The sequence below is a fragment of the Bubalus bubalis genome, chromosome 14 (assembly GCF_019923935.1).
Source record: "Bubalus bubalis isolate 160015118507 breed Murrah chromosome 14, NDDB_SH_1, whole genome shotgun sequence".
Taxonomy (NCBI): Eukaryota; Metazoa; Chordata; class Mammalia; order Artiodactyla; family Bovidae; genus Bubalus; species Bubalus bubalis.
This window is the reverse complement of record NC_059170.1, coordinates 30475867-30495438: the sequence shown is the minus strand read 5'-3', so window position 1 is coordinate 30495438 and position 19572 is coordinate 30475867. Positions and strand designations below refer to the sequence as shown.

Below are 19572 nucleotides of genomic sequence, written 5' to 3'. Positions count from 1 at the left end.
AAAGATCAACAGCTGGGTCAGTTGCAGTGGTGACCTCACCAGGGGTTTGACCTGTGTCCTGGTCCTTCTGGGGAGCAGAGACCTCCAGGGTATAGTTTTTGGAGACCGCCGGCTGCCCGTCATGCTCCACCTGGCAGGCGAACACCACAGCCTCCCTGTGGGCAGAGGAGTTCACCAGGAGCCAGCTCGTCTGGTTAAAGGTCCCATCCTTGTTCTCTACGCGGATTGAGGCTGCTTCTGTTCGGGACATGTTTCCGTTCTCCAGCCAGGTCAGCTGTAGGTCCGGGGGGTAGAACTTGTTCACCTGACAGGTGATGTTCACCTGGTTCCCAGCTGGGGGGTATCTGGTAATCTCCAGGGTGGGTGGAACTGAAACAGCACAGGAAGAAGTTCTGACCTTATGGAACAGACATGTCATAGGGGAGGAGATGGATAACAGCTCAGCACAGCCCGGGAGTCACCCAGAGCCAGGCATGCAATAGGTGCTCAAGCACTGAGGCTGTCTCTGCATATGAATGAAGTCACTACGCACAGTGCAGGGCACACAGCAGGTGCTCAAAGGCTGGGCTCCTGTTAGGTTAACCATGTGTGCAATCTATAAGCACAGCCCTGGTATGCAGCTGAAATATAATAACTGCAGCAAGATAAATGAAGTCACTAAACACACAGGGGCCTGACTTACAGTAGGTGCTCAGCAGTTGAAGAAGCTATTGGTAAACTATCAGCACAGTGCTTGGCATATGACAGGCATCCACCTGGCAGCTGCCATGAAAACGGTAATAAGTGACCAGCTAGGAGCCTGGTGACTGGGCAGGATTGTCAGGAAGCAGATTCCAGGCAATTCAAGCCCTGGAACAAAAATCAGGGGGAAGGAGCAGGTTGGGGCCTTGGGGGCAGGTATGGGCTTGGGATGACATGAGGGGCATCTACCTCGGATGGTCTCAGACAAGTTGGCAGTCCCACGGAGAGGAGGGCCCCCCTGCAGGGTGACGTGGGCCACCTGGCAGATGACCTGGGAGTGAACATCTCCTGTGGTCATCAGCACTTTAGTTGTGCTGTTGATGCTGTAGGAAACGTTGTCTTCCTCTGGGTCCACGCTGGTCTGGGAGGCTGACAGCTCATTGCCATCTTTGAACCATTTCAGGGAGATGTTTCTGGGGGAGAAGCCGTGGGATGTGCAGGTGAAGTTCACTGTCTGCTCAGGTGTAGCCCTCACTGCAGGGCCGGATACCACGGGAGGAGAGGGCTTGGCTACGAAAGGAACATTTATAAACACTGAAAACCATTGTGATTATCATCACTAATGAAAAATATGTAACATAGTTAGGAACTATCACATATATTATTATTTTAATTCTTCAAATAGTTCTGCTGAGTCAGGAGTATGGAATTCCAGGTCTGAGTGCAAAGTCCACCTTCTTTCCTCTGCAAGGTGATTTCCCACCAGTCTGGGCACAGGAACAAAAAGTGCTGATTGGTCTCAGACATTCTTCCTATTTGCTATTCCTACCTGGGCTCTCCTGGAAAACTTAAGTTCAGAGAAAGCATTTATAGAAGTGAATGTAAGGGAAGCAAGGGCACAGTGGGACCACAAGGAAGCTTAACCAGGCTGGCCATCCAACGAAGGTGTGACCGAGGTACTTCCTAGCTCCTCATCTATGAAGTGGGACAGCAGGCATTATTCCTCCTGGGGCTCCAGTGGGAGAGTTAAATAGTCAGTGGAAGCATTTTTGCCATGAGTAAAACACAATATGCTTCACCAAACTAAGTAAACACAGATTTCTCTTTAACCCAGACTATACTTATATCCAGAGCTGCCCCTTCAGGTACCTATGAATTTACTCCATAGTTTTCACTCTTTCCACAAATATTCCAGTAAGACTAATGTGTACCAATCCTTAAATTTGAAAGAAAGGGAGCAAACAGATACTTTTCTGAATCTGGGTTCTTCTCCTAGATCAGTTTTGGGTTGAAACAAAGATCGCCAAGTGCTGAGAAACCAACGGTGGTTAATTTCTTAATTGTTATTAAATCAGAAGACACACAGAAACAGGCTTATGAAGCAGCGGAAGCACTTTTTGTGTCCTGAAAATATACACAAATCAGCAAGTCAAAAGTGAGGGCAGTTTCTCCCTTTAGAAAGGTCCTGTGGGGCATCTCCAAATTGTCCATTACTGCCTAACACCTCCTGTAAACGTTGGCAGATAGCAACTATATAAATATCTACGCTTGTAAATATTTAACTTGCTTCTTAAAACTCATCAAACATTTTGAGGACATGGTAAAGAGGTGTTACTTGAGTAAGTCAAGTCATAGAATCATCAGCATCCTGAATGTAAAGGGAGCAGATGCTGTGATTAGTTACCACTTATCAAAAGTTTCTTGGGAGCCTGACACTGGGCTGATCCCTCTAGGAACCTCAGCTCTTTAATCCCTCCGCCAACTCTGAGAGGGAGGGCTGAGTGTGGCCCCATTTACAGGATGAGGCCCAGGAAGATGCATTACGGTATGAGGCCAAGAACATCCAGAGAGTAAGTATCAGAGTTCATCTCACTGCACGTGGGACTGATTGATTTTAGCATCTCTGATCTTTACTCTTAAGCCTCAGTGACTCTAGACAAAGCAGATAAAGCACCACCTGGTAAGATGAGTGAAGGGTGTATATAAAACAGAGAGCCTGGCATATAGTAGGTGCTTAAACAATAATACCCAAGATTGTTATCATATCTGGTCATTCCTAGGTCTGACCAGGTCATACCAGGTCATACCTAGGTCATTCCGAGGTATTTATTCTCTAGGCAGTAAGAAGGCAAAACAAAAGTGTTGTGGAAAAGACAAGAAAAGTCTCAAACCTTGTTCCCTGCAGTTGCCATGAAAGACTCGCATGAATAAAGGAGTAGAAAGCCACCAAGTTAGATCCTTTCCCTCTTTTCAAAACTACCCCCTCAGGAAAAAAGTTGGGGAAACTGGCTTTCAAAACACACAAGGCTTCACAGGTGTTTTCCTACAGATCAGCTCTTTTCAGAGCTGGAAGCATTTTGAAAGGACAGAGGGCAGATTTCATCAGTGTCACTGTGGTTGTTGAGGCAGGAGGGCTCTGGGCTGAGCATGGAGTGTTGTTGGGGATTCCAGCACCTGTTTAGACACACACATATTTAAAGAGGGGAAGGTTTCCCTCGCGATGAAGCCCAGGTCTGAACAGGTGGTCTGAGTGGGCAGGAAGCCCCTCTCGGCCTAGGTGAGTTCTGCTGGAAGTGAGGGGTGTCCCTGCCAACCCACTTCGGCTGACTTTCTTGGGCCTCCTAAGAGCTGTCGCCATCACAGGCTATTCTGAACACCCCAAAGATCTGTCCTTACAACCCAGGCACCAAGGGGAACCTACCTTTTTCAGGGAAAAACTACAGCTCTCCCTCTGTGACCTCAGAGAACACGTAGCTCAGGGCTTCTCTGCCCTGGCTAGGCACCAGCATCCTCTGCCGGAGTTAAGACACTCAGCTGCCCAGGCCACATCTGCGCACTTAAATTAGAATTTCTAGGGTGGACCCAGGGTCCTTGGAGCTTGTCACCACCTCCCAGGTGATTCCAATGAGCAGTTGAGGTTGAAAGTCACCTAGTTCCATCCCAACCCATTACACTTAGTCCTGGAGGGAAAGTGACTCTTTCAAGGTCCTTTGGCTCTGGGACATCAGAGCTCACATTGATGGAACCTGTCCCACGTGCTCGGCTCTGCTCTAAGCTCTTGACGTGTGTCCTCATTCAGTCCCTGCAGCTGCTGTGAGGCTGGGGCTGTCACCAGGGGACAAGGACACTGAGCCCCAAGGTGGAGAGGGACTCATCAGAGGTCGCAGAGCCAGAACGGGGCAGAACTGGGGTGGGGGCCCAGGCAGGGGGCTCGACCACTGTGCACTAAACTCAGGAACACCCTAACCCACCCTATCCAGGGCTTTCTGGACCCTCTCCAGTCATCACAGAGCCTTGCAATGGTGTGATTCCCACCATTTCACAGATGCGTAAACTGAGGAGCAGGGGGAACTGAGATGTGCCCAAGACCACAGAGCCTGAGAAGCCAGCACCATCCCTTCCCGAGGGGCTGTCCTGTCACCAGGCCACTGTACTCCTGGAACACCCTGCAAAGGCTGTGTGATTATCTTCTTTCCATAGGTGAGGAATGGAGAAGGCAATGGCACCCCACTCCAGTACTCTTGCCTGGAAAGTCCCATGGACGGAGGAGCCTGGTGGGCTGCCGTCTATGGGGTTGCACAGAGTCGGACACGACTGAAGAGACTTAGCAGCAGCGGTAGCATAGGTGAGGAAACGGGAGTCCAGCACAGGGAATTGGGTCTCAGCCTGGAAATAACACCTTTAGTTAGGAGTCCCTATTCTGTGCTGGTGATTTAGACAGAGCTCCTCAAATCCTTCCAACTCTCCTGAAAGACATGATGACCACCATCATGCAGATGAGGAAACTGAGGCTGAGAGAAATGAAGGGTCTGTCTCCTCTCACCCCCTGACTGTGTCCTGGTGTTTCCTGTCAAGTCCAAGCTTTCAGGTCCATCAGCAGAGCAAGTGCCCACCTTCAGGAGCCCCCACCCTGACCACCCCGCCTTTTCCCTCAGATTCTTGAATTCAAGTGACTACAGGGAGGAGTAGCCTCTCAGGGCCCAGCCCTGGGGACCCTGGAACAACAAGGGAAGACGTGGGCTCCCGACGCCTGAGTCTAGAGCAGGAACTCTCGCTCACACGGGGCCCCACCACCCTCTAGGGGACACCTCCCCCTCCTCATCCTCAGTCCACAGAACCAGGAGTGGGCGTGCCTGGCGCTGCTGGGGTCGCAGTGGCCCCTCTGGGCTCTGTCCACACCACCCTTCCCGGACCTGCTCCACAGGGCCCTGGTAAAGGGGCAACATCACACCAATGGGCAGAAATGACTCCTGATGCTTTTAAGTGTGTTTTTTAGGAAAATCATGACATATTGTAGTATTTGTCTGAATTGGTTATAAAGGTAGTCCTGCCTCTCACACAGGACTCTTTTTTTATACTTCATACGGAATAGAACAATACAGGATTTTAAGAGGACAAGGCTGGAATTTTCTCCCCACTTTGATAAGCATGGTGAGGTATGCAGAGAACAGGGCTGTTAGTCAGACTGCTTTGGGTTCAATCTTGGCTCTCCTACTTGCTCACCAGCCATGTCCCCTCCTTGAGCCTCGGTGTCCTCATCTATAAAAGGACAACAGGTGAACCCCTCCCTCAGACACTGGTTATAAGGAGTAAAAGCCATGAGGAAGATTCTGCATCTAACAGGCTGCTCCCCGCCCCTCCCTGTGTTCTCACCCAGGGAATCATCTGGGCAGGCGGCCTGGGGAAGAGGCGGAGCAGCCTCCTGGGAGGCGGCAGATCCGAGTGGTGGGGGGGCCACTTCCTGGCTGTGATTGGTGGGCAAGGAGCCCATCATCTGGGAAATTAAGTAGTATCTGCAAAATCAGGAAAAAGCCACCTTCCTTTTCTATGTCCAGGGGTTGTAGGGAGATTCAACTGTTACCACATCTAAGAGAGAAATTTGGGGCAATTTCTACCCAAATTTAAATCCACATACTGCCTGAACTAGCAATGCCACTTACAGTGGGCGTCTCCCACCGGAGTAGAGTGATGTATAGATAAGGTCATCCACTGTAGTTCTGTTTTAATGGCCTAAGTTTGGAAACAACTTGCTTATTTGTTAACAAAGACTGGTAGATGCTGTCTCCATATGCCAAGTGCTTTGCAGCTGTTGAAATACTGGGCAGCTCCAGGGGATGATTTGGAATGAAGGATTTACGGTTAAAATAAAAGTAGGAAGAGGTTCCCAATCACCTTGGGTCTCAGGGCCTGCATGTAAGGGGCATTATGAACCTTTGAGAAACCTATGAAAAGGCGCCCTGTTCAATGGTTCAAATTAAGGGGCTTTTATTTTGCTCCCTCCTTGTACCAGGCTCTTCTATGAAACCAGTTTCAATGTTGCTGCAGGAAGGGGACTGGCCTGGAATCGGACTGGGTTCTGGAAGGATCCCCTTATTGACCATGTGACTGTGGTCTGGGTCCCTGTCACCTCTTGGCCTCAGGCCCCCATGTGTACATGGGGGGTTTGGAGGATGGTGTCTAAAGGTCTTTCCTGTGCTGACAGTCCAGGATTCAGGAGTTAGAAAGAGGATCCTGGGCCTCTGGCAGAAAACCCTAAATGAGCACCTTTGCTACCTCAATGGGGCTGCCCCTAAGTCACCCACGTGGGGACATTTTCTGAGATGACCCAGCTCTGCTGGGAGCCTTCAGTGAAGGGTTTTCTCAACAGATCCCCAGGAAACACCCAACCTCTGGGCATCTCCTCCAAGCAGGACCATCAGAGTAAACACTGAATGTCTGCCCAAAAATTTCTTCTCAGTGTGTAGTTTCTGAAGAAGATATAAACACATCTCCCCTCCCTGCGCTGGATGGATTTCTCCTCTTTGGGAGGAAGCGGACATAAGCTTCACGGGAGAGGAGCCCTCGCCTGCTTTGTCCACTGCTGCCTCCACAGCATCCAGGGCAGGGCCTGGCACACAGGAGGTGCTCAATAAGTGCTGAGCAAATGGAATACTCAGCCACATTGAAGGGAGTACTCTCCGCAGGCTGGTGGTAGGATCTGACCTGTGACAGGTAAAGTAACTCAGACTTTCAGTTCCCTCATCCCTGGAACCAAAGAGCTGGATGGGATAAGCTGGACGAGGAGTAAGTAGCATGACCCCCATAGACCTCAACTTCTCTGACCTGTAGAAGGGAGTGAAATCAGAACATGTCCAGATCATGTGAAAGCACACAGTGCTGCATCTGACTGCCTTTTTTTTTTTTTCTTTTTTTTGCTCACAGAATGAAAAGCATTCCTGTTGACATGTTATCACAGACCAGCGGACAAAGGAGACCCAGGCCATACTCACCGCTCACAGTGAGATGAGTGCCTGGTCCAGACTTAAACTCCACATCGCCATGTTCTCCTTTCCGGAACTTCACACAGTGGTAGACACCAGTGTCTGCTGGGGTGATGTTACTGATGCGGATGGAAAAGTCCATGTTGTTTCTCTTTGTGGCATCTGCAACAATTGTTACTCTGGGTAAGGGGGCTTCTTTTTGACTGTAGATGAACGCCCGACCTGGCCCAGTTCCCCTGAACCACTTGATGGGCCCCACGGGGCTCAGGGAGGTCACGGTGCAGTTCAGAGTGGCCGTCTCTCCTGCTGCAACTGACACTGACCTCTCAGGCTGAATCACCTGCAGCTCCCCCTCACCTGCTGCTCCTGGAGGAAGACACAAAGCAGTTATTTATTCATCCTCATGTGATCCTGTAGGTTTTCTCAAGTGTTTATCAACGGCAGCTTTCAGTGACTGAGCATACCATGAGCTGGCCTTGAACTCAGTCCACTGCACATATATCACATGTGACCCTCCCAACGAACCTGTAACTTGAGACCCTATTACAAAGGAGGAAGCTGAAGCACAGAGAGGCTAAAAATGTGGCAGATAGTAAGTTTGAGTACCTGAGCCATCTATGGAAGTCATGTCTGAACTGGGCTCTGAATTCAAGTCTGAATTTACCAGGAATCAAGAAAGGGGCACAAGTGCTCCTGAGAGAAGGAACTGCCTGGACAAAGGCTCAGAAGCGGGTGGCAACACGGTGTGTGTGAGGGGCTCTATTCTGTTTCAGGTCTGGCTCAGCAAGCAGGCCCTGGGCAGAGACTATACTCGGCAGTTGGGTCCCATGTAGGCCATGGTCTAGTGAAGTACTTGGGTGCAAGGACTTGGGTGTGAGTCGTGGCTCAGTCCTGCTGAGTGACCCTGGCCATCACTCAGGCAACCATGAAGATCCTACAGGGGGGCCTGCGAGTGTGCTGGATGCTGCCAGGCACTGCGTGGAGTGAGTTACTGCCCTCTGGGCCTTGGTCTCGTCTGTCAGTTACTATGGCCCTGTCTCCATGGATCTCTGGTAGGAACAAACAATATGCCTAGGCCAGAACAGGGTCAAAAAGAAGGGTCTAGTGTCTGGAGCCAACTGAACTGGTTTGAGACCTGGCTCACTTTTTATTCACCCATGACCTGAGCTTATCCATTGCTTCAGTCTCAGTTATGTTATCCACAGAAAGGGTAGAACACCCACAGCCTTCTGTGTGTTCTGGAAAGAGAGTGAGATGACACACAGAAGCCCCTGAGCACCAAGCTGGGCACAGTGACTAAATGAACTTCACTTCCACCGGCCCTCAATGACGGGGGCCCTCCACCGGCCCCCTGCAGGCCAGGCCCAGGCTGGATGCTGGGACACACAGGGGCTGAATCCAGGTCAGGCCTCAAGGGCTCCTGGGATGGTCAGGTGGAAGGAGTCCAGGAGGTCAGTAGTGCGGGGGGCCTGAGCCCCAGATTGAAGAGGACTGGGGTACATGATCAGGGATTCCCAGTAGAGGAGGTTGGGGGAAGGGGGACACAGAAGGAAGATGGACAGGCCGGGTATAGATGCTAGGAGGTGCTGTGGCTGCTCAGACTGAGGTGCAGCCGGGGCCCTGATTCTAAACAAGGTGGGGGTGGGGAGAAAGGGCAGATCATGAAGACCCTGGAGAAACACACACACACACAGACATCGGCGGACGGAGGAGCAGAGATGGAGTGAGAGACAGATACATGGGGAGAAAAAAGAGAGAAAAGACAGAGACATGTAGTGATGTCAAACTGGCAGATGTGCAGATGGGCCAAATGGCCTCTGCCTGGTTTCTCCACTGACCCGATGTGATCCTGTGTTGTCCTGACCTAGGCCACCTTGCTTTGTACATCAGACAGGGTTGTAGTTGATGCCCTAAGCAGGCCCTCACCTCTAGTTGAGCAGGACAGTGACCTTGTGAATCTGTCCGGCCACAGACTCCTGTCTGCCTTCACTGCGGGCAAGCCTGGACCACAGGACAGGCTTCTCATCCCTCTGCCCATGGTCCCAGCTCTGACTTCCATGCCAGGGATTGCCCAGTTCTCATGGCTGGTGATCAGAGATGCAGAGTGGCAGCCTGAGGGCAGCCCAACCCTCATGGTGCAGGGAAGAAACCAGAATCCACAGAGGGCAGGGGCTGGGGGTGAAGCGGGTGGCCAGGTGTGTGGGAGACACAGGGAGGAGGCCCATGGAGGCAGGCATGCACCCTGAGACATTCCAGGCCTCATTAGCAGCCGCCAACAGCATCCATCTAGGAACGTGCCCAATGGGTCCACATCCACACCAGAGACAACACTAGAAACGCAGCTTGGAGTATGCACAGATGCTGGGGCCAGCAGGCCTGGGTGAGAGTGCAGTCCCCACCCAGCCAGCTCAGCACCTGCCCTTGTGGGACTCCATCACCCACTCCTGACACCCACCCCCTGGGACAGTCATGAGGAAATGGTTGGATATAAGTGCCTGCAGCACACATGCTGATTAAACTTTAGTTTCTGTTCCCATAATTATCAAAGGTACATTATACTTGACTTTCTGTGGATTGACATTTCTCCCCAAGCAGGAAACAGGATCCACAAGGAAGTGTTTCTGACCCCCTGCCTAGGACACTGGCTGGCACACGCTGGGCCCTTGATAAACACACACTGAATGAACACAAAAATGAAGGAAGGAGGGATTTCACTTGCTCCTGGGCAAATCCTCTCTCTGAGCCTCTTTCCTCATCTGTTTAAGGGGCTGCTAGAGGCAAGTCTGGAAGACACCGAGCCTGGAGCCTGGGACTGGGCCTGGACCATAGACGCACGTAATTAGTGGTGGTTATTATTACCCTCATCAATACCACTGCACGGGGCTGTGAGCCAGCAGCTGGCGAGAGACCATGAGCAGGACATGGGGTGCGGAGCCAGGAGCACGGCTGGGGCAGGGTTATTCTTGTGCTGCACCCGGAGGCCTGCAGTCACACCCAGGGAGGCGACAACAAAATCTGGCATTGTGGAGGGCTGTCCCCCCCACTTTTTTTTTTAGCTCTTCTCAAGCTCTCTCCACCAACTGCAGCCAGATTTAGGAGGTTTAATTAATTAGCCAGTGTTTATAAAGCGTTTGAAGAATTTTAAAAGTGCGACGTAAGTGCCAAATATTATTTTAATCTCTGTGTGTTTTTTCCCAGCAGAGTCTTTCCCTCATTTGCTTGCTTTTCTTTTTCTCTGCAGGTTCTGTTCTGGGAACTGGGCTTCTTAAAAACCACTCCCGCGGTTCTGGGCCTGGGGTCATCACGCTGGCATCACTGTCAAACCCATTTCCCACTCTCTCCTGCCCTCCTGGCAATGGTTCAGCAGCCTGCACTGTCTCGGGGAGAGGAGGGCGGCTGGGCAGGCGTCCTCCCACAGTGCTAGTGGGACTGGAAGGTGGGCCATCCTTTCAGGAAAACAGTGTGGTGGGAGGCGCCCAGGCGTGGCGGCTGTTCCCCAGCCTTTGCTGGGCTGCTCCACAAGGACGCAACCCCAGATACGGAGTGGGGTCCCCATGGAACGGTCTTGTGAAAGTTGGGGAAAAACTCAAGTGCTCAGTGACAGGGATGGTTAAGGGAACTGTGGCCTGTTCTCTAGATGGAATTACAAGCAGCCATCACAAAACAGTAACTGTGAAACTGGTAATCTGGACATTTTTGCAAGGCATAATTTTAAATGATATTGTGGTTAGTGAATAAAACCTGTCCATTGCAAAGCATTTAGAGAAAGCAAAAGTATAAAAACAAAATAATAATCTCATAGAATACCATCAAAGATAACTGCATTTTGACATTGGTAAAAAATGAGTGAATAAAAACAATGTAAAATCATACTCATATTACTAAGGATATTTGAAAATATTTTGCATCATTCATTCAGATGTTCTTATAAAAAATAAAAAATTGCAAATATTGTCATTTCCAAGAAAAGGAGACTGTTGATCCCAAGATGATGAACTTACGATGTCCACATCTACATATAAGGATTATAATTATGGACACAGAAATAGATGACAAGATCAGAGTCAGTTACTAAGTGATGTTTTTCATGTGATCTTAAACTTCTAATTTTGAAAAAATGTATATCTGATTTAAAGACAAACATGACTAATCGTGAGTAGCAGACTTCCAAGGGATTCTGCTTTTATGTTTTCTGTTTGTATTATGTGTACAATAGAGAAGCAGGAAAACGGCTTTCAGTATCATCGTGACTTTGTAAAATAAACTAAAACTATATATAAACAAACAACTGCAAGGTACTACTGCTTTTCCCCTTTTTTTTAATCACATATTAGTGCATGTTTAACTCTGGTGGGCATAGTGGTTCTGCACTGTAGCCTCTCCACGCACAGGCACAGCCTAGCCTACTTGGACAATTTATTGAGCCCGGTGGTTCAGTTTCCTCATCTGTAAAGTGGAGATGACATCAACGACTGTATTTCAGGGACTAAGTTAGCCCACATTTCAAGCTTGAAGCTGTGCCTGGCATGCAGTACGTACTCAGTACCAGCTTACCACACGTTACATTCAGTCGTCATCGTTTTGTTCTGTTTGGGTTTCCTCATCTATGGGAGTGGGACTGATGTTGGTAAAGCACCCTGCAAAAGCCCTTGCGCACAGAGCAGCTGCTCCTGCTGCTGCTAAGTCGCTTCAGTCGTGTCCGACTCTGCGCGACCCCATAGATGGCAGCCCACCAGGCTCCCCCGTCCCTGGGATTCTCCAGGCAAGAATTCTGGAGTGGGTTGCCATTTCCTCCTCCAATGCATGAAAGTGAGAAGTGAAAGTGAAGTTGCTCAGTTGTGTCTGACTTGTAGCGACCCCATGGACTGCAGCCCACCAGGCTCCTCTGTCCATGGGATTTTCCAGGCACGAGTACTGGAGTGGGGTGCCATTGCCTTCTCCGGCAAGGTACTACACAAGGCTATAGAACGCAACTCTCTTTGGATCATGAATCTAATGGGCTTTTTCTTTTTTATTCCTTCTATTTTGGGTATTTTCAGATTTTTTAAACTGGATAGCTATTAAAGAATATTTACATGTCAATGTATGGCAAAACCAATACAATATTGTAAAGTAATTAGCCTCCAATTCCAATTAAAATAAGTTAATTTATATTAAAAAAGATTAAAAAAGGAATATTTACAGTATCCCACCTGTAATAAGAAAAACCTATACATGTAATATGTATGTTACCTGGGTATGAATATTTGTTATTTGAATGAACCTTCCGAAGAATTGTCTATTTTGTTCGGTGCTTTTTCCCTAGCTCCCAATATAGGGCCTGGCATAGGGTAGATGCTCAATAAATACCTGCAGACTCGCTGATCAAAGCATCTTGGGAAAAGGCCTAGAGTGCTAACCATCATGACACTGAGGTGAGTTATGACTGGGAAACGGGACGAGTGGTGAGTGGGCACCAGGATGGGCGTGTTTTCTATTTCATAGTAAATAATACATTGAAGTCTTCCTGGCTCTTTTTTTTTTTTTTTTTTTTTTTTTTGCAGTGAACAAACTTGTTGCTTTTGGAAAAATACTAAGTAATGAATAAAACATGTAGGTTATCTATTGGAGGAAGTCATCACAGTGGGTGGAACTTCCCCGTGTATTTGTTGTGAGAGGAACTCCGTGTCCACGGGGATACCGAGCAGGGAGCTCACAGGACACGGGTGGATAGCGATGAATGATGAGAATCTGCTGTGCTCCGGGCCCTCAGCTCAGGGCTGTGCAGCGGCTGTCCTGGCCTCATGGAGCTCGCACACAAGTGGATAAGATAGACTTCAAAGAAATAACTCCAAAGCTTACATTTGGAATGAGCCCCAACCCTTTAGACAAGAGACTCCTGCTGGCATCTTTGACCCTATCTCCTGTTCCCTCCCCATAACCTGCTCCAACCTCCCTGGTCTTCCACTAATGGACCAAGGAAGGTATAAGAGATGAAATAAGATAGGGACTGAGAACTGACCACTGAACCTGGAAAAATATCTTTGATTTTTTTTTTTAAACAACATTCATGTGTAGTTTTTGAGATTAAGAAAAAGATAAAAACAATTTAATCAGAAGTGAAGAAACAAGCATGGATGCTTTTCTAACGGAAAAAACAATCGACTTAGAACTGAAACTTGCCAGGAGGGAAACAAGGCCACTGTGATCTCTGGGTGTGATTCCTCCTGCCTCCTCAGGATGCAGAGGCAAAGCTAAAACACATTTCCCAAGAGCCAGCCTTTCCTGGTGGGCGTCACTACCCCTCGTGTGGGAGCCTGGGCCTGGACAGTGGGTCACCAGAGCAGGGGCTTTAGGGACAGGCTGGAGGCCACCCCTCAGATTTCCACAAACCCAAGGAGCCTGGGGCCTGGGAGGCTATGGCAGGAGCTCTGGCAGCACCTGGGGCTCAGTATCCCAAGAAAACATCCACCCTGGCCCCACCTGGTTTAGCATCCCCCTTCCTGGCTTTGACTGTTACTGGCCATCCTTGGGGGTGGGGAGTGCTGGTTTACCACCCCCTCAACACAGCAGCACCTCATCAGGCACTGCCTTAGGCATCTTCTGGGTTACGAGTTGATGTCTGTGTATGAGTGTGTAGTGAGGAGGGTGGATGGGAGTTTGCACACAGGAGAGAAAGAGAAATGTGCACATGCATGCATGGGTGTGCCAAGCACAAGTATTCACACATGTGTGCATGGATGGGTGCAGGGGTGCATACACACATAAGCTTGTGTACAAGATGCTCACCTGTGCAGGAACATGCTCTGGTGCAGCTCAGGAGTGTATCAGAAGGGGACCGGGGACCAGGGCCAGGCAGGGGTGTGAACTGTGTACAGGAGAGTATCTGAATGTGGGTGTGAACCTGTTGGTGTGTGTCTGTGCCCAAGGTGTGAACAGTTAGATGTCTGGGAGGGGTGTGAGCACGTGGGTACATACAAATGTGGGTGCACGCAGGGGAGGAGAGAAGTGGCGTGTGTGCACGAGTGTGTGTGTATGTGTACAGGGAGGGCACGTATGCAATGGGAATGGTGTACATGAGTGTGAATGTGAGGGTGTGTGTGCTGACGTAAGTGCTGGGGAGAAGGGGCTGCAGCGTGTGTGGGGACCACTGTCATGTACACTGTGTGTGTGAGTGCCCAGCTGTGAACGTGCCTGGCACACACGGGGTAGTGAAAGAGTAAGGAGGGCGGGGGAGATGCCCCCTCAAGTCTGGCTCCTGGTGGGCAAGGCCCTGTCTGGCCCCTGGCACAGGGTCCTGCCCTTGACGGGAGGCTCAAACCTTTACTGAGCACCTACTTACTAGGCAGTAGCCACAGGGCACAGTGGTGAGGAGGCCAGCCTGGAATTGCCCTGCTGGGGCTCATGACCCTGGGTGGGGCAGGCGGCTCCCAGGATGCATTCAGGAGGGGTTGCACAGGTGATGACTGTGTAGACTCTGCAGTTCCCAAGGGGGGGCCTGGGGCTCTGATCCAGGAGTCCCAGCTGCAGCTAGGCGCTGACTTTCCTCTGGAGTCAGGCTGATTCACTTACACCCTTTCAAGCCTCACTCTACATCCAGGTCGCGTCCTGGATGCCACAGGACACAGAGCCAAGTCAGATGGGTTCTCACTCTTGTGGGGCAGAATCTTGAACACAGGCAATGATCATGTGCAGGGTGATCAGTAAGAAGAGGCTTGGGGACAGGGTGTTGGAAGAGATCTGAGAAGACTTCCTGGAGGTGGTGGTCCCTGAGCTGGGTCTTGAAAGCTGCCAAAGGCTAGGGAGAAGGAAAGGCATTCAAGAAGGAACAACGATGTGAGCATGGGTGTAGAGGAGAGAAAAGGGCTTGGCACAATTAAGGGACCAGGGCAGAGTCCTTGGGACATACTCAATAGCTGTGAGCATGCTGGGGAAGGGTTAGCCCAGGACTGAGCTACCTAGCACCCTAAAGGAGGGCTTCAGTTGCCATCTAAAGAGCAGGCCATCACTGGGAGCAGCCTACTGGTACCTGTTGGGTGGAGATGCCCAGATACTGTGGTGGAAACTAGCACCTGCCTTGGGACCAGCACAAATGAGGATACACATGGCCTTGTGAATAATACGGGAGTGGGCCCACTGGGATCAGGGTACTCTCTCCTCCATCGCCACTCCAGGCAACTCAGAGAACTGGACACTGTCCATATGCAGGTAAAGGGCAGACCCTGGTATCCCTCTCCACGTAGCAGGTAAACTCTTAAGGTGCCAAGACAGTCTGAAGCTTGGGCGCTGGGGCCAGAAGATGAATATATCAGCCCTAGCAGGGTGACTTAGCAGAGTCACTTTTCTCAAAGCTTCCACTTTCTCACCTGTAAACGAGGGGGTGCCACTGTCTCTCTCTCTCCTCAAGGCCAGACGTTCAGTGGTTGGAAGAGCTGGCCTGAGATCTGTACGTTTCCCCAACTCCCATCTTTCTCCTGACCCACAGCTAGCTATTAGCAGAGCAGCTGGCTCACCTTCCAAGATCTGGCCAGAATCTGACCTCTTCTTACCACCTCTATTGTGCCACCATCCTTCACCTAGATCCTTATCTCAGCTTCCAAACCAGCCTCCCTGCTCCACCTCACCTCTATGTGACGTACGTTCTCTGCAGCCAGAGGAGCCCATAAAACCTAAGGTAACATGATCATTCCTTTGTGCAAAACCCTCCTGCAGCCTTCATTGTTCTCACAGTGAGACCCAGGATCCTTCCTGGAGCCTTGCTCGCAACTGTGCTGGATTCTCAACTCACCTCAGGGCCTTTGCACTTGTCACTATCTCTGCCTGGCACTCTCATCCTCTAGATATCTGCATGCTGGATTTCTCACCTTCTTCAAGCCTGAGAAACTTCCTTGGCACTGTGTATAAAGCACCACCCCCCTCAATGTCCCTTTCTCTGCTTTATTTTTCTACAATACGTATCACCCACCACCCAACATAGTACAAGCATTTGTCAATTTCATCAGCATCTAAACCCCTACCTAGACTTATAAATCCTTTGAGGGGGGACTCAGTTTTGTTCCCTACAGTGTCCTCCATGTTTATACCAGTGACTGGCATTTGCTGAATGTATGTTCTAGTTTAGATTCTAATTCTGCCACACATGAGACCCCAGAAAGTGTCTTGACCCCTTTGGAACTCTGGTTTCTCATCTGTAGAATGAGTACGGTGCTGCTGATAATAATAACAATAACACCAGGGCTATTCTAGGATGAAACAGGCTAACGTGTGTGAGGAGCTCAGTGCTGTGCCTGGCACAGAGGAAGTGCTCAGTGCGGGGCGTTACCACGGCAGTGGATATTTAAGGATGAAGAGGAAGACAGACGATTGCAGCCGTAAGCCTAAGAAGCTAAAGATTCTCTCTGAGGCAGAATCAGCTCTTCCTCAATGTCTACACAAGATCACTTGGAGCAGAACCTGTGCACAGGCTCTGTGCACTGTTGGCAGGAGGCCGGGAGGGCCTGAGTGTTTGCTGGGTTTAGACGGGACCCGGATGTAATGAAGAAATGCTCACGGCGCAGCCCTGTTTTCAAAGCAGCAGGGAAAGAACTACCACTCGATGTGCGCTGTAAGCACCCTCTGCACTCTCCAGGGCTGGTGGGGCCAGGCGAGGCCGGGAGAGCAGGCAGGGGCAGTAACACCCACCATGCACTTTCTTGACAGCCTAAGGACCTTTCCCCTACTTCCCCATTTTACAGAAGGAGAAACTGAGGCCCAGGAGTAAAGCCTGGAGAGGCTGAGAACCCTCGTGTGTCCTTTCAACCCCAAACCTCCACGCCCAGCTGTTCCTCCAGGACAAGCCCTGGTGCTTCCCAGCCACGCTCTCATGGGTACAACACACCGGTAAGGCCACATAACAGGAAGCCCTCATTTATTTAACTGTCACGACCTAGTGATGCAACTTCTGTTGTCACCAGCCCCTTCCTCCAGGTGAGGAAGCTGAGACCCGACGAGGCAGGAAGGGGCAGAAGCAGAACTCAAACACAAACGTCAGACACATGCAATCTCTTCCCTCTGTGACCGGGTCCCCTTCCAGGTCAGGCTTCTGGATTCTCAGGCTGCCAAGGACACACACACATTTTCCCAGTTGAGATAAAGGCTCCCTTAAAGCGACATGCATTTATTAAATGACATTTGCCAAGATTTCAGCACATTCTGCGGCTGACAGCAGACAGTCTCCGGACAAGATTTTTCCCCAAGTTGACACTATTCGCTGATGCCTTTTATAGTGCTTTTCGCAGTTCACAAAAGCACTTTCCACAGCTCTTCATTCCCTTAACCCTCAAAGGTCTCTGTGCAAGAAGAAAGACTGGTAGCATTTCCATTTTACAGATGAGGAAACCGAGGCTCAGAGCAGGGAAAGACACCTCTTTCAGAGCACACAGCCAAGAAGTGGCACATTCACCTGGATTCACTCAGGAACGTGTTCCAAAGCGGATGCCTCTCCATTGCCTCCCCTGCTAGACAGAGGGTCTGGGGTACCATCACGATGGAGGGTGAGAGAGGCATCCCAGCTGGAGCATCTGAGCTGGAAGGGACCAGCAGGAGAGCAGCCAAGCTGAGCCTCTGCTTCACAGAAGAGGAAACTGAGGCTCAGAGGGACAGCATGGTGGGTTCCGAGTCCGGGTTGGTAAGTGAAAGAGCAGCCAGAGCCCCAACCAGAAAATGATGACTGCACGATGATAACAGTAATAGTAACGACGGCTAACAGGCATTGAGCACGGGTATTACCAAGAGCATGACAGGCCTCACCACCCTCCACAGGGACCCAGCAACACAGGCTGTCCTACCCCACTTCACAGAGGGGAAGACTGAGGCTCGGGGACGTACAGCCACTTGGACACGTCACAAGGCTGCAGAGTAGTCTGACTCCACCCACATCCTTACCCACTGCATCAGGTGGGCTGGTGTGATGAAAGACCCTCGGGGGAGGCTGGCACTGAGTCAGCCCTCCAAGTCGAATCCCAGTCAAGAGAGTATAGCATGAACTGCATCTGTTTCATGGTTTATCTGCTTGTTCACCATGGAGTTTATACTGGGGCAAGCTGTTCAGTACAGCGAGAATTTAGGTACCAATTCTAGGGTTTCGGGACCCTTACCTCCATCCTAGATGGCACTGACACTTTGTACTTCCAGATTATCTTGAAGTGAAGTGAAAGACGCTCAGTCATGTCCGACTCTTTGCGACCCCATTAACTGTACAGTCCATGGAATTCTCTAGGCCAGAATACTGGAGTGGGTAGCCTTTCCCTTCTCCAGGGGATCTTCCTGACCCAGGAATCGAACCAGGGTCTTCTGCATTGAAAGTGGATTCTTACCACCTGAGCTATTTCACACAACAGGCAGGGATTTGTAGTCGTGGTCCCCTTAAAGAAGCAGAACTGTGTAACGGTTAGGGCACAGGTCTGTTTTCTGACCAGGATTATTGCCTGTGTGACCTCAAGGTTCTGAGCTCCCTTTTAAAAATTGAGGATCTTTCTTCATTCAAACAATATATATTAATCTGCCTACTTTTAGCAGGCCCAGTATAAGGTCCCAGAGGCCCAGCAGTGAATAAGACATGGTCCCTATTCTCAGATAGCTTATATTCTAGTGGGAGAGACAGGGGTGAAATAATGAAGCAAATATAAAAATGGCTAGGAGTGAAAAATACATCTGGCACCATGAAAGAGAATAACAAGCAGAACCAGTTTTAGAATGGGGCAGTTGGGAAAGGCGTCTCTGAGGAGATGAGATGGCAGCTGAAGGAAGCAAAGGCCAGGGAAGGTGCTCTGGTAAGAGAGAAGAGCAAGTGCAAAGGCCCTGAGGTAGGAAAGCAGCCAGCACACGTGAGGTCCAGAAAGAAGACTGCTGGGGCCGAAGCCCTCGGGGGAAGATGAGTGTGGTACTAGTTGGGGCTGGAGAGATGGATGTTTTCCAGAAAATGCCATGTCTCAGGGATCATAGTAAGGAGTTTGATTTTATTTGAAGGGAATCACTGAAAAGTTCAGAGAAAGACCAAGAGGATTTGATTCACTCCAGGTGCTATGGGTAGAGACTGAAGCGGGTTAAGAAGGGAAACAAGATAGCAGTGATGAGGATGCTGCAGCGTTTAGGGGCCAGAGTTCAAACCTAGCTCTGTACTTATGAGCCGTGTGACCTTAGGCAAGTCACGTCACCTCTTTGAATATCTGTTTCTTCATCTGCCCAAATAATAATAGTTCCCATCTCACAGAGCAGTGGTGAGAATGAAATGAGATGAGGTATAATCATCCTATCACATGACCTCCCATGTTCAATGTCAAGTGCTCGGTGAATTAGATCCTACTTGGTCTGGCCCTGACCTCTCCTAACTCCCACACTGCCTATCTCCCTTAAGTCCAGCCTCACTGGCTATTCTTGGAACACAGCTAACCCATCCCAGCCTCAGGACCTTTGCACGTGCTACTCCTCCGTGTGGCCTGCTGAACCTGATATTCCCTTGGCTGCTCCCTCGGTTTTACCCAGGCCTCTGCTCTTTGGAGAGCACCCCCACCCCATCCCCACTCAACCTTCGATTCTCTTGACCTGCTTTAGCTCTCTTCACGGCACTTGTCTCCACCTGACATACCGTTTACTTGGGTCTGTTTTTCCTTTC

The 19572-nt window shown here is 50.1% G+C and overlaps 1 protein-coding gene across 5 annotated transcripts in view; it reads right to left on the bottom strand.

Moving 5' to 3' along the window:
* SIRPA (signal regulatory protein alpha) overlaps nucleotides 1-19572 on the bottom strand; it is a 43684-nt gene that overhangs the window by 16275 nt on the left and 7837 nt on the right. For 2 of the 5 annotated variants that reach the window (XM_044927850.2, XM_044927849.2), the window contains exons 3-5: nucleotides 6951-7307; nucleotides 931-1275; nucleotides 40-369 (exon numbers count right to left, since the gene is read on the bottom strand). In XM_044927850.2, the coding sequence (XP_044783785.2) occupies nucleotides 40-369; nucleotides 931-1275; nucleotides 6951-7307 (1032 nt within the window). Of the gene's footprint in view, nucleotides 1-39; nucleotides 370-930; nucleotides 1276-6950; nucleotides 7308-14262; nucleotides 14719-19572 lie in introns of all 5 variants that reach the window. The other 3 variants (XM_006042043.4, XM_025263932.3, XM_044927851.2) reach the window with 2 other exon arrangements.